Source organism: Salmo salar, chromosome 06 (assembly GCF_965601325.2).
Source record: "Salmo salar chromosome 06, fSalSal1, whole genome shotgun sequence".
NCBI lineage: Eukaryota > Metazoa > Chordata > Actinopteri > Salmoniformes > Salmonidae > Salmo > Salmo salar.
Genome location: NC_138296.1, coordinates 37,141,927 through 37,157,899, shown reverse-complemented (window position 1 = coordinate 37,157,899; position 15,973 = coordinate 37,141,927). Strand labels below are relative to the sequence as shown.

Here is a 15,973-nt window from a genome sequence, read left to right as displayed (position 1 = left end):
GGAGTGTGAAGGTGAACGGAAAGGCACCGGAGCAACGAACTGCCCTTGCTGTCTCTGCCTGGCCGGTTCCCCTCTCTCCACTGGGATTCTCTGCCTCTAACCCTATTACAGGGGCTGAGTCACTGGCTTACTGGTGCTCTTCCATGCCGTCCCTAGGAGGGGTGCGTCACTTGAGTGGGTTGAGTCACTGACGTGGTCTTCCTGTCTGGGTTGGCGCCCCCCCTTGGGTTGTGCCGTGGCGGAGATCTTTGTGGGCTATACTTGGCCTTGTCTCAGGATGGTAAGTTGGTGGTTGAAGATATCCCTCTAGTGGTGTGGGTGCTGTGCTTTGGCAAAGTGGGTGGGGTTATATCCTGCCTGTTTGGCCCTGTCCGGGGGTATCATTGGATGGGGCCACAGTTTCTCCTGACCCCTGTCTCAGCCTCCAGTATTTATGCTGCAGTAGTTTATGTGTCGGGGGGCTAGGGTCAGTCTGTTATCTCTGGAGTATTTCTCCTGTCTTATCCGGTGTTCTGTGTGAATTTAAGTATGCTCTCTCTAATTCTCTCTTTCTTTCTTTCTCTCTTTCTTTCTTTCTCTCTCTCGGAGGACCTGAGCCCTAGGACCATGCCTCAGGACTACCTGGCATGATGACTCCTTGTTGTCCCCAGTCCACCTGGCCGTGCTGCTGCTCCAGTTTCAACTGTTCTGCCTGCGGCTATGGAACCCTGACCTGTTCACTGTGATTACTATTATTTGACCATGCTGGTCATTTATGAACATTTGAACATCTTGGCCATGTTCTGTTATAATCTCCACCTGGCACAGCCAGAAGAGGACTGGCCACCCCTCATAGCCTGGTTCCTCTCTAGGTTTCTTCCTAGGTTTTGGCCTTTCTAGGGAGTTTTTCCTAGCCACCGTGCTTCTACACCTGCATTGCTTGCTGTTTGGGGTTTTAGGCTGGGTTTCTGTACAGCACTTTGATATATCAGCTGATGAAAGAAGGGCTATATAAATTGGATTTGATTTGACATATCTGGCATTGGGTTGTGTGACAAAACTGCACATTTTAGAATGGCCTTTTATTGTCCCCAGCACAAGGTGCACCTGTGTAATGATCATGCTGTTTAATCAGCTTCTTGATATGCCACACCTGTCAGGTGGATGGATTATCGTGGCAAAGGAGAAATGCAGGGACGTAACCAAATTTGTGCACAACATTTGCGAGAAATAAGCTTTTTGTGTGTATGGACATTTCTGGGATATTTTATTTCAGCTCATGAAACCAACACTGTAGATGTTGCGTTTATATTTTTGTTCAGTGTAGTATGTTCAGAGACATTTATCATTGAATCTGTTGGGTTTATGTCCCATTCTGACCACTAGGGGAAAACAGGGGGGACACCAAATTTACTGATAATACATTACATAGGATGAAGAAACAAAACCTTGAGCCACAGCTCCATACTACTTGTCAATCATAGAGAAATTACACTATATACTCGTTGTTGGGGTGGGATTGGCGTGGGGTGTGACTAATTCTTTGGATTCCTCATGTTTTACTCATTGTTAGAAAAACGTTTGGTCCAAATTGGCTGTTAGGTTCTATAACTATTGATTATATGAATCCTATATATTAAAATTGCCAATTTGGGTGCAATCAATCAGCTTAATTCCTCAGATATCAAATTATATTTTAACAAAATAATGCTTACGGAATGCTTATCTTATCTGCTTCTTACTACAGAAATGATTTCAGAACAATCTGAGATGGTGGGTGTCATGGCTTGCTGAAATGACATGGAATGACCCATGACTGGTTCGCTACAGCGGTAAATCAGTCTGGTATATACCAAGCTAGTTAGACTCCACCAGCTGTGAATATTTTCTCTGTGGTGATTCAACACCAGTATGCATTATTGTACACTTCCACAATAAATCCTTTATCAATTGTCAAAGTAGCAGCATGGAGCAATTGAAAAAACCCAGGGTTTCTCAATCCAGGAAAAGAATGAAAGCAAGTGAGGTCCAGCCCAACCTATTGTCCACATGTCACAATTACATAGCCTATATCTGATGACAGTAGATGACAGTTCCCATCACTGACCAATCAGAATGTGTTATTAGCCTTGGAGGCTTGCTCTGTCATGGGGTTTGTTCAGAGGATCAGGGGCTGAAGTAACTTCGGGTTAAGCTCTTACAGCCAACTGTTCAAAGTATTTTTTCACAGTTCTTTCTCTGTACTGCCATTACTCTATTTATGGAGTTAGTGGAAAGACCGTACGTCCAGTACTTTTACTTGAGAAAGCCTTTGGATCTTTTTCTGGAACACCAATAGACATTACATAAACCTCGACATCACATCATGGGCAAAACATTATTCCAACAAGGTGTTTCCATCACTGAAGCTGTGAATACCCAGTTTAGTTTTCAGGGGGAAAGATATGTTTGACATGCAGATACTTGTATTGGCTGCATACCTCTGTAGATATACAGACCAAAGCATGCAGTGTACACAGCTGACATACTGTAGTTTCAGCATGAAAGTCACTGTTTTCCGTTACAGCTACAACATGGATGTGAACTGAAGTCAATACTGGTACACATGGATGAATCTCGAAAGGGTTTTTCTGAAAACGCAGGCTAAAGTGAAGCCCTATAAAAAAAAAATGATTGGGCAAAGTTTCAGATGAGTTTCCTTGTCTCTGTTTTTAATTTACATTTTTGTCATTCATATTTTTGATGTATTTTCCCTTTACCTTATCTAAAAATGCATCACATGCTTTTATATCTCCCTCTCTTTTCTTCATTAAATTAGCTCAATAATCTGCCCAGCAACAGAGTAAGGAACAGGGAAACTACATACAGTCTATTGAATAGGCTGTAACAAAGTGCTTCTCTACGTACCTCTATTAGTGCTCTCTGGGATTTGTACATTCCTTCTACTCTAATTTTAACCCGCCTTCTAAGTATGTCCTAAAAGCTACTTGTACTCAGAGGTTCTGCAAATGGGGGACATGTGCTGTCAGGACATGACAAACTGAGGAGAATAGGACCATGTGAGTCTAATGGGTTCACTCCCAGTCATGCAACTATTCAATAATCACAAAGCAGTCAATTCTGCTAACTAACTCTGAAAATGAATTGGTGTAATTACAGTGATGGAAAGACCCCTGTCTATCTGAGCATGTGTCTGGCAGTATTGATCCAAACATGTTACATCAGAGGGTGTTATGAAGTGTACTTAGTTGTCTCTGGCAACGGAATAAGTGAGTATGATGGAGGAAGTCCTCTCTGATAACAACCGTAACCTAGCTCCTTTATTTGAGTGGATTCACTCTGACACTACAGCACTAATGTGGATAGTACAACATGTTTCAACTTCAAATTAATGAGAGGGAGGCGGTTATCTGAGGATGATGCAACAACTATTTTAAACATAGGCCAACTGATATTGATTGACAGGTCATTTAGCGGTTTCACAATAAACAGAGTTACACTGAGCCAAGCTGTGCTGATATGGTCATGTTAGCAGTGGGAAAAAAAGGGAGTTTTGTTTTAGCTTTGGTAGTGTGGTGGAATCAGTATTGGAACTGGTCATTAGCTCAGCAATGTTGGTGGAAGAGCAGAGGTGACACAAGTAGAGGAACATTCCAAAATGTCTCGAGCATGGCATACTGAAAGAGTCTGGAGCTGTGAAAGTATAAATAGAATAATGACAGGGTTGCTCTTGCATGCACACTTGGAAAATAATCTGTTTGACATGGCTCAGGGCCTTGCAGTGTGTTAGGCCTTCATGTGTCATGTCATGTCTAAAGGTTGTCAACTACAGGAGGGATTAGAAACCAAACAAATATGTCTATCAGCCTCACACCAAAACATCTGTGGCCATATTTGTCTCAACATTTATACTGCAAATGCATTTTTTGTCTTCCTTAGACACATATCACTATATCTGACATAAAAAAAATCGGGAAAACCATACATATGCTGAACAATCCCAAGCCTTTTCCTTCTGCAGCCAGCAGTGAAATTAGTGTTCAGGACACTGTGCCACTGGTATGCTGGCAGACACAAGGTGGAAACTAGGCCATCTATATCTGTCCTTGAGGCTGATTATGAATGTATTATGTAAGTGCACAGCATGGGTTACATAACCCTAGTCATGCACTCCCTCTACCCCACCCCTCTGTGCTATAGATTGTTCAACAACACCGACCCACCAGTAAGAATAATACAACTAAGACCCCCCTGCCACACACAACTCCCTCCGTCATAAGCTTTGAGGATTTGTACCTTATTTCATGACAACTTAACAATGCGTTTGACTTCATGACAGATGTCATAGTAGAGTAGTTGCACAACAAATATAAATACATTCAGTTCCTTGTTCATTTGTATTTCAGTAGAGTGGAAGAAGGCAATAACATCTTGTATTGCATAATAGGCTATATTCCATATGCTTTTATGCTCTTTGAAACCAATACAAGTGTTTATCAGAATCTATGTTTAAAGAAAAAAGGGACTACTTTCAATGAGCACTGCCTCTTACAATTGCACACTAGACAGCTGTCACATCCGCTCTGCAGCTAGCCAGGATTGTAGGTCAAAGTGTGCCCATTGAACAACACATGGATTGGTGACACATTGAGTCACATAATGGCATTAGGTGACAAGGTCATTACCTCCCAGTTACAGGAAATAATGCAGATTGGGCTCCTTCCTGGAGCCAACCTGGCACTGAGCTAGAGAACTGCTTACAGAGCACGACCTAAAATAAGAACGTCCAGACATGGCTTTCATACTCTGTCTGCATCGGCATCATTAACATTTGTGCTTTTCAACATATTGTGAAGAAAATAACTTTAGGCTGAAAGTATTTTTCTGGTTTATTGATCTGAATGTGAAAACAGGATTTTCCATTTGTTACCCGCCCATTTTATGATTATTTCATCACATCCCCTCCTCTCTGCAACCAGCAGTGGTTGCTGTGGCAACTGTGTGACGTATTTTAGAATCCAGGAATAGAAGCATGTGGAAGGAAGGGTTCTAAGGTCTTGTGTTCCTCGTCACAATGCTCTGTTTTTCTCATGTTTTTCTAATGTGTGTGTCGGAGGTTAATACTGAAACGCATACGGTTTTGCCTCAAGGCAAAATGTTAACACAGAGTAAATTCTGTGTGTTCATTGAGTGTTCATTGTGAGTTAGTGCGTGTGCTTTGGATTTAGTAGATGGAGAGTGATAGACACAGTATAGAGTTAAAGGGGCAATCTGCAGTTCAAACTATAACAATGCTGCTGCTGTTCTGGTAAACAGCTGAGGGATGGGGCTGGAGAAATGTAACTCACTCTAAAATCCATAGACAAAGCTATGGATGCAAGGACTGACCATCCATGATAACAAAATTATAGTTTTAACCATGTTTTGAGCCTATACAGTGTTAGTTTACAATTGCACTGTTTACAAACAATGGAGTAAAATAAGCTTATATTTTGGGTTCTGATGGGGCATGGCAGTTAAAATATGCTCATAAGGCATTTATAAGAATCAATGGGTATATATAATTAATTTGTCAAGAAATGTATGTAGCAATAGCATATTGCCCATTTAAGGAGGGGGGTGCTAAGCCCCCCTATTATGAAACAGACCCCCAAGTTACACAAAATGAGTCATGTTCTATTTTTAGGAGCGGGAATACAACTCATATGCTTATGATTATGAAGCAGTGGATGTGGCTGTGTGTATAGAGGATTCGATGGGAGTTACATGAATGTGTTTCTGTGTGGAACTCTCAGAGGAGCATTGATTCAGAGCTTCAAGTTAATTCTAAATTCAGGAAAACTAAATATTGCAAGATTGTGGAATAATTCTATATAGAATTAAAATAGTATTTTACAGCACAGTGCACGTGTGACTGTATGGAGGGGGTAGTGGAGGCTAAAGTGGAGGGATAGATGGTGCTGAGCCTATAAAGGTGAGTCAAATTGGGACATGACAGTTTTATTTCAGGTTGTGGTGTCTTCAACGGCAATAACTGATATGCTGTAGTTTTACTAGACACTACAGCATGGTGTTGAGCATTCCTAACTGTAGCGTGTCAATGAGTGCAAGGCAGATAAGTGATGCAACGTGACAATGTGTTACAGCCCATTATCTAAACTGAGACACAATAAACAGCTTCTGGAATGAGGCTGTGATATGATCCAAGACAGGCCAACAGGGTTGAAAGAGTTTGACTAGAGAGTGCGAGGGGGGGCAGGAACAACGAAGAGAGACACAAAGAAAGAAAGAAAGAAAGAAAGAAAGAAAGAAAGAAAGAAAGAAAGAAAGAAAGAAAGAAAGAAAGAAAGAAAGAAAGAAAGAAAGAAAGAAAGAAAGAAAGAAAGAAAGAAAGAAAGAGAGAGAAACTTTGACAAGGTGTGGTCCAGGTGAGCAGGAAGTGTCGTGAAATATTTTCCTGCAGTAATCCAGCCTGGTCTCATAGACTAGATGTAGCATAGTAAATTTAAATCTGGTATTAGTATGACATGTTACGTTTTGTATGGTTACATAAGATAGATGGTTACTTAAGGCTAAGGTGGTTGGTTATAGTGGATGAGTGTGCGTACAATGCGAACATCTAGGTTTCGAGTTCGAATCTCATCACGGACAACTATAGCATTTAAGCTAATTAGCAACTTTTCAACTACTTACTACTTTTTAGCTACTTTGCAACTACTTAACATGTTAGCTAACCCTTCCCATAACCCTGACCTTAACCCTTTTAGCTAACCCTTCCCATAACCCTGACCTTAACCCTTTTAGCTAACCCTTCCCATAACCCTAACCTTAACCCTTTTAGCTAACCCTTCCCATAACCCTAACCTTAACCCTTTTAGCTAACCCTTCCCATAACCCTGACCTTAACCCTTTTAGCTAATCATTCCCCTTCCACTAACCCTAACCTTAACCCTTTTAGCTAATCCTTTCCCTTCCCCTAACCCTAACCTTAACCCTTTTAGCTAATCATTCCCCTTCCACTAACCCTAACCTTAACCCTTTTAGCTAATCATTCCCCTTCCACTAACCCTAACCTTAACCCTTTTAGCTAATCCTTTCCCTTCCACTAACCCTAACCTTAACCCTTTTAGCTAATCATTCCCCTTCCACTAACCCTAACCTTAACCCTTTTAGCTAATCATTCCCCTTCCACTAACCCTAACCTTAACCCTTTTAGCTAATCCTTTCCCTTCCCCTAACCCTAACCTTAACCCTTTTAGCTAACCCTTCACCTAACCCTAATCTTAACACTTTTAGCTAACCCTTCACCTAACCCTAACCTTAACCCTTTTAGCTAACCCTTCCCCTAACCCTAATCTAAACCCTTTTAGCTAATCCTTCCCCTTCCCCTAACCCTAACCTTAACCCTTTTAGCTAACCCTTCCCCTAACCCTAACCTTAACCTTTTTAGTTAACCCTTCACCTAACCCTAACCTTAACCCTTTTAGCTAACCCTTCACCTAACCTTAACCCTTTTAGCTAACCCTTCCCCTAACCCTAACCTTAACCTTTTTAGTTAAGCCTTCCCCTAACCCTAACCTTAACCTATTAACCTAACTCCTAAAATGAACCATAATCCCTAACCTAGGTAATATTAGCCAGCTAGCTAACGTAAGCCACCTAACTAGAATTCCTAACATATTGTAAGTTTTGCAAATTCATAACATATAATACGAATTGTAATTCGTAACATATCATACGAAATGGGTGATGGACATACACAAATTAATACATACCATATGAAACGTAGAATATCATACTAAATGGAGTGTCTCGGATTTACATACAGAATAATATGAAATGCTCTGAGACCAGGTTGCAGCAATCATTCATGTGTGTCAATAGAACAGAATGTACAGTACAGTATAGTATAGAGATCATGGCCTTTGTTCTCGTCAGTGGACTCCTCATGTTGGTATTTTAGGCACGATCCCAGTGTGTCCCAGAGGACGTTACACAACATCCCTGTACCACCATCTTTCACTAAAACCTCCCTGTCCTCTCCCAGTGGTCAATTCTGTCATTCAGTCTTGCTGGGATAAACAGCCTAACCGTGAGTGCCACTGTGTACCACCCACTTGGCAAGCAGGACAGAGATATTTATATTTATAGAGATCACTATATGATGTGAGTGTGTAATGCCTCGAGTGAATGTGTATTTCAGGCAAATAAGGCAAAAAAGCAGGCTATGTTACAGCGTAGTTACAGTTACATCAAAGTGTTCCTTTAACTCAATTGAAGACACTGATATTGAGTACCATTATATGAATTGGAGTATGGCCTGTTCAATTACGTCTGTGAATACATGCATGCATTCCAGCTATCTCCAACCTACCCCAACCCAGCTTGCAGTAAGATAGATAGATATACTAGCCCCTGGCCCCATGATGTTTGATCTCCTTTGGCCTATGATAGCCATGGCAAACACAGTGAGGAGGACAGTGACCTCACCATGTACATTGAGTTCTGTACAGAAGAACACCGGAGAAAATGGGTTATCCAACTAATCCCTGACCCAATACAGGGTTGGGTAGGTTACTTTCTAAATGTAATCCTTTACAGTTACTAGTTACCTGTCCAAAGTAACATAACTTTTGGATTACCCAAACTCAGTAACGTAATTTGTTACATTCAGTTACTTTTAGATTACTTTCCACTTAAGAGGCATTAGAGAAGACAAAAAATGTATGTTACCAACTGAACAACTTCTATTGCAGGATAAATCAATGTTAAAGTTTACGTAGCTGGCCATATATGGATATTATATTTGTCTTCTTCTAACCCATTTCTTTCTACTACATATAATAATACGATTCAATTATATCTTTATATTACTATAAATAATTTATATGTCCAAAATGGATGTAGCAACTACAGACTGCCCCTATAAGTCTATCAAAAGGGTGTGAGTTTGAGCATGTGTCCATTAGGCCTATGGATTTATTTTTATCAGCATGAATTAGATTGAGCAATAAAAGCCCCACTTTTATTCCATAGGCTGATGCAAGAGCGCATTTTTCACTGACTGTCCACTGATTTCAAAAACAATGACTGATTTACAACTTAAACTTCTTGAATTCAACCATTATTGGGTTCAAATACACATTTCAATTTAATCCATTACTCCTCAACCCTGCCCCCATAGAATTAGAACCTTCACAGCACAGTATAGTACAGTTTAAAGGAGCAAAATCCTGATGTAACTTTGTAATGTGATAGTTAATGAGAAACCTGCATTTTGTAAGTATTACAACCTAATACAAAATATATTGAGAAGAGACTAGTTTGTACTGCATCCCAAACAGAGGCTACTGCATGCACACCAGTACTATTACTGATTGTGCTCTCCCTGCAAAAAACAAGACTTTGTGCCATTTGCTGGACCAGATGGGCTGGAATTCATCCTGACCCAGAACAACCTCCTCATTAGCTACTAATGACACACTGGTCGGTTTAGTAACGTCAGAGGAGAGGGCCTCAGACTACCGCCACTAAAGAAGGATTCACGTGATCTTTTGTTTGTTTATATCTTTGCTTTGCATCAAACACAAATTATAAATTTTGCAACCAAGACCCGCACAAACAGCAAGCACTCACACAGGCTTTGTTGAAGGGATTGTTGAGGGGGAGAGGATCAAGGCAGGCACTGTGCCAGCTGTGGTGGGTGCGTAGTGGTTGCATAGTTAGTGGAGAGGGCCGGAGGAACGCCAGCGGTCGTACCAAATTGACAGAAGGGGTGATAATTGGGAAATGACATCACTAGCGCCTTGCAGCGCCTGGCTATTGTAGGCCGAGTGGTCAATGGACATCACACTGTATAAACAGATGAACATCAAAAGTACATGATGAGTCGCTATTCATTTAATCATTGTAATTAATTTCATCTCGTTTTGCCTAAGAACAGATATGATATATTATGAAATCAGCAACCAGTTCATTGAGTATTATACACAGAGCATACAAAACATTAATAACAACACCTGCTCTTTCCGTGACATAGACTGGCCAGGTGAATTAAGGTGAAAGCTATGATCCCTTATTGGTGTCACTTGTTAAATCCACTTCAAATTGGTGTAGATGAAGGGGAAGAGACAGGTTAAAGAAGGATTTTTACACCGTGAGACAATTGAGACATGGATTGTGTATGTGTACCATTCAGAAGGTGAATGGACAAGACTAAATAATTAAGTGCCTTTGAACAGGGTATGGTAGTAGGTGCCAGGCGCACCGGTTTGTCAAGAACTGCAACGCTGCTGGATTTTTCATGCTCAACAGTTTTCTGTGTGTATCAAGAATGATCCACCACCCAAAGGACATCCGGACAATTTGACACAACTATGGGAAGCATTGGAGTCAACATGGGCCAGCACCCCTGTGGAACACTTTCCACATGTTGTATACTCCTTGCCCGATTGATTGAGGTTGTTCTGAGGGCAAAAAGGGAGGGGTGCAACTAAATACTAAGAAGATTTTCCTACTGTTTGATATACTCTGTGTATGTGTGTAGTTTAACCAATTTAGATTTGAAAACTTTGTCTTTATCTATTTCCAGATAAAATTCCATAGATGGAAGAATATGGTTTAAAAATGTATTAATCCTATAGGAACAAGACTGACAGCGGGGGAAAGAATTTCATAAAGTCTCAAGCTGTTGCCTATGGTCTGGATTTGAAACTAATTCAAGAGAGACTTTTTTAAACCCAGGATTTATTTTCATAAGATGCTTGGTGGTCATTCCACTGATGCATACAGTATGTTCCACTCTAAAAGCTCATGTGACTGCTGAATTCTACTGTTTTCAATGGACCCCTATGGTTGCAACCTGGTCTCAGAGCATTTTGTATTATTCTGTAAGTAAACCAAAACACTTCTGTAGTATGTTCCATTATGTTATGTAATAGGCCTATACTGTGTTTTTCTGAGATTCTGAGAATATTTCACAAGGCTAGGTCAATCTCTTGGCTTATGTTATGGAGCTCATTGACACTGTGAAAGATGGATCATTGCATAAGAAGCAATATGGAAAACAGAGTATTTCCCTGAACTATATCCCTCCAGAAACACACCGTTTTTTTTTTTAGGAATATCTCCTTTATAATGACAATGGATTCAGTGGAGATCACCATATGCTGAAAATCTGTGAAGTGCTTACATAATGACTGCTGGCATTTTCTTTCTCAATTTTATTCCAACAACTCTGATCTGTCACTCACTTTGACGTGATACCGAGCATGCCGTCCATAAAGCTGGTATTTGGTTGAAGAGTATAGGTCTATTGGAAATCTGCAGGGAGAGTGAGAGGGAGCCAGAGATGGCAATATTACTTAATTGTTACGAAAGGATGGGCTAGCCAGTTCAGTTGATGATGCATGAGCAGGATAACGTTATGCGAGCTTTCTCTTGCGGGGTGGGTCTTGGCATGGAGAGAAGGCGGTCTCAGTGAGCGCACCACACATACGCGGCCCATTGGTTCAAGTGAGGATAGGAAACGTCCTCGGCTGAACTTCACCGGGAAAGAAACAAATAGGAGCTGCAGCATTCCAAGTGAAGCAGTAACGCCAGACGCAAGGTGTCAGAGAGACTAGTAGCCTAATATTGAGTAGGCTAACAGTAGCCTACTCCGTGCAGGAAACAAAGTATCCCGTGTATTCGATGACCCAGTGCTGAATCGAAGCTGCTGAATTATTACGATCGCTCTGTTACATTGTGACAAGCGTCTGAAATTGAAAGATCGGTGCTTTTCTGAGACAACGCGAATCCAACACAAGGTAATTTCACAATTTTCACTCATGAGGTGTATTTCAACAGTGCATTCATTATAATACAGAGAATAGGCAATCGCATACGGAGCAGAAATGTGACATTGTTGCCTACAACAGAAGCCTATCAATTATGTAGTAAAGTAAAGAAAACTATAACCAACTTTCGATTCAGCTTTAGAAGTAAAATAAATTATGTTATATACATATATACATATATACATATATACATACATACATATATACATACATACATACATACATACATACATACATACATACATACATACATACATACATACACACATACACAACTACTCCACAAATGTCATTATTAGGCTTCGCCAGTGATCTATTCAGTAGATCACTATACAGTCACAGAATTATGATGAATTGAGATGATCTGAATAGATTTAGTGGAACTGGTATGCAATTATGCTTAAAAGGACCTTCATTGCAATAGTTTGTTGAAACTTTCACTGCTGTTTCAATACGTTATTTCGTTCCCTTTGTATATCTGACTGGAATTTAGAATGACATCCACTAAAAGGTTTAGAGAAGAACCAGTTCAGTCTTCGTTTAGGGATTTACTGTAGCTAGGTTAACATTTCGATCTAGACAGCGAACCGATTGTAAATTAACGGAGGGAATAACAGTGGGGCGCAGAGTATCATCAACTTGCAAACTAGGCTAGTGCTCTAATAAATGTCCTTGATGCAATTCGATTCCTGAAAGATATAACGTCTGGTCGTGAACTCAAACTGTTTAGCCATTTTGTGTTAGTAAAATAAAAAATAGACAAGGCAATCAATGCAGGTCATTGCGCGGATTGTTCTAGAGATTGATGGGGTGTGTTATCTAACACTGTGTTAACCTACATGTAGGCTAACACTGATTTAGTCTGATGAAGCGACTTCAGTTCCAGTCATTGCGTCAGGACAGGGATAATAAATAAAAGCTTTCTTTAGAATTGGGAGGAAAAAACAATAACATTTTAGCCTTATATTTATAAAAGAAATACCAATATAGATCTTATAATTAACCGTTTAACCTTTAGACTGACAGGAGCCCACATTTCAAAAGAGATCGGATCGACATGTCTGTCTAGCACTTAGTACATCATGGTTCTTATTCAAGGGTCATGTGGGGTTGTTGTGCAAGTAGCTCAAATTTAACTGGAAAATGTAATGGGGTTACATAACATTGTGTTGTAACTGGTCTTGCATAACAACTAAATCCCCCTCTCCATTTATTCTTCCTCTTTCGAACGCTAGGTGGGATTATTGCAACTATTTACCGCCATACCATTCCACGACACTGGATTTTGAGACACTATCTGAAGAACAGAAAATCTCAACACAGCAAAATCATGAGCGTGACCAGTGAGATGTTTGAAGAAGATTCTCAAGACATGAGGGAGCAAAGTGGTGGGGAGTCCAGTGCTGCACCTGGTGGGACCCTGTCCTTCACAGACGAGGCCGTGTCCATCCTGACCTCCAGCAGCCTGCTGGCCCGCTCTCTGCTCGGACGCACCTCTGCCCTGAAGCGCACCAATGACCCGCCCACCTCTGGAAACGCCCTGAGACGGAAGCGTGAGTTCATTCCCAGCGAGAAGAAGGATGACGGCTACTGGGACAAGCGCAAGAAGAACAACGAGGCGGCCAAGCGCTCCAGGGAGAAGCGCCGCGTCAACGACATGGTGGTGGAGAATCGCGTGCTGGCGCTGCTGGAGGAGAACGCACGTCTCAGGGCCGAGCTGCTGGCTCTCAAGTTCCGCTTCGGCCTGGTCAAAGATCCCTCCAACACACCCATCCTGCCACTCCCCACAGCCCCCTGTGCTCCACAGACCTTGGCTCCACACTACTATCTGCCCAGTGGACCAGGGAGCCACCCTGCTGCCCATGGGGGCCAGTTCAGCGTGCAAGGCTCCAGGGACGCTGGCAGCATGTCAGAGGACTCTGGGTTCTCCACCCCTGGCAGCTCCAGTTTAGGGAGCCCCCTCTCCTTTGAGGACCGACTGAGTGATCATGGCAAACTGTCCCCACACAGAGCAGAGGAGCTGGGCTACGAGCTCCACCACTCCCCTGCAGAGGCGCAGGTGCACCACGGTGGACACTTTCCTGGGGAGCTCTCCAGAGTGATGATGGGGAAAGTGGAGTCTGTGGAGGGCATTAAGAACTTTCCTCACAAAATGCGCTTCAAGATCCTCAGCAGTGGAGAGGACAACAGGCACAGCCCCATACAGTCAATGGGAGCAAGAGACGGTCCCCGGGAGACAGCCAGCGGACACATCATGTTGGGTGGAGCTGAGGGGGCAGGAGTCTGGCCACATAAGCAGGAGGGAGAGGAGACCAGGAGGGGGCGACAACAGCAAGAGTCCACTCAGTATGGCCAACCTACACCCCCACAGAGCCAGACAGAGTCTCATTACCATACAGAGAACAATGTCCTCAAGTCCCACCTCAGCTCCCTCAGTGAAGAGGTGGCCCAGCTCAAGAAGCTGTTCTCAGAGCAGCTGCTGGCTAAAGTGAACTGAGCCCAGGACTGGGTCAGTGGATGCTCGGTGAACTGTCCCATCCCAGAAGAGGAAGCTCAATCTGAGCTAGCATACTAACATAAGCACACACACATGGTGAAAATGAGATAGAGGAAAACAGAGACTCTATACACCACAGTACCTTGGCACACAGAGCTGCTACTGTGACAAACTAATGCCCTGGGCCAACTGGACTATGATCCACCCCAACTACTCAATTCCAACTATTTACCTTTATGTTTAGGAGTGTGTATTTTTACCCTCTAATTTTGAGTTGTCCTGATTTTCTACTCTTAAATCCTAAACGCTCATCTGCGCCTCAATTGAGAACAGTTTCTGTAACAGGGACAAAGTCCCATCATCACTTTATTAAAGCACAAAGCTACATGTGTTGGTTCACTTGTGGCCCTCTGCCCCATACACTGTGAGACCCTCAAAAACACTCTGACACAAGAGGACACTTCCTCACCTCTCCAGAGAATACTGTATTATTGACTGTCATCTCCACTCTGCATGTACAACAATGCTGCTTCTCAAGGTCTCACAACCACAGACAAAGCAATGTCAGTGATTGAGACATTGGGGTGAACTGGTGCTGAACTAATGTACACTGTAATTCAACTGGAGCTTCAACAAACTCATTATTAGTGCTGTGGCATTGGCACTAATTGGTTTTGAATATGTATGAGGAAGGAACAGCACATTCTTTTAAACTGTAAACACAACCATAGAAAGGACACAGGACAGATAACCTGAAAGGTGACGGTCTCCAGTCCCTGAATGGGGACGTTGAACTATTGTCATCTCTTTAATGTATTGCAACACAATAGACTTTGGATGATGACAATTGGGAATCAACAAATACTCTATCATTCCATCGCACAGTCAACAGCATAGCAATGAGGACAGACACACACCATGTCAATCATTGAAATGTGATATGCTTCATGTAGGACAACACACTGTGTCTGGCAACTAGTGAAACTGTTTTCATGTCTCAGTCGAATACTTTTTGTTAGCCTTGTCCAAAGAATACATGGTCTGTGTAATTACTAGACATGCACTGTAAACTGTATCTAGGTGATGAAAATATTTGTTGTTATGTGAATATCTGTATGAAAATACATTTTTTTTGTACTTGTGAATAAATCTTTGAAAGGAAATATTTTTGTCTCATTTTGATTATACACTTTCTAATCATCTAAAAGTCAAGCAGCCACTTGATCAGGAATGGCAACATACAGCATCAGGGATGGGCAGCGGCCTGTGAGCCCATTCAATCTGACCCGCGGGAGGTTTGAGTAAAGAGAAAATGTGTGCGACCGTCTGTTGAATTTTGAAATCCCAATGTGGCCCTCGAGCAAAAATGATTGCCCACCCCTGCACTCGATCCTCCCACTGTTAGGACACCATTATATCCACTAAAGCGTGCATTAGCATAGATTTCCTCCGTCTATTAAGTCAATGAGAAAACAACATGTTGCAGTCTAAATGTCTCCACTTAGACTGTGGAAATATGTATCCTGTTTTTTTAAATAATGTATCTTGCTTTGTCTCACTTTATCTAACAGATGGAGTAATTGTTCTACAACGACTCAAAGATTTCTTCAGGGATTAAGTAGCAGCCTTTTGAGAACATATTTCATCAGTAAGCACAAAA

General features: G+C 41.8%; 1 protein-coding gene across 1 annotated transcript; it reads left to right on the top strand.

The window, feature by feature from the left end:
* Nucleotides 1-11,524: 11,524 nt before the first annotated feature.
* Nucleotides 11,525-15,476, top strand: LOC106607080 (uncharacterized). The gene is made up of 2 exons (XM_014203671.3): nt 11,525-11,786; nt 13,052-15,476. The coding sequence occupies exon 2, from the start codon at nt 13,147-13,149 to the stop codon at nt 14,311-14,313; it is 1,167 nt and encodes a 388-aa protein (XP_014059146.1). The 5' UTR covers nt 11,525-11,786; nt 13,052-13,146; the 3' UTR covers nt 14,314-15,476.
* Nucleotides 15,477-15,973: the final 497 nt, after the last annotated feature.

Coding starts and splice junctions, on each gene's coding strand:
- LOC106607080 (XM_014203671.3), top strand. CDS start 13,147: ATGAGCGTGACCAGTGAGATGTTTGAAGAAGATTCTCAAGACATGAGG.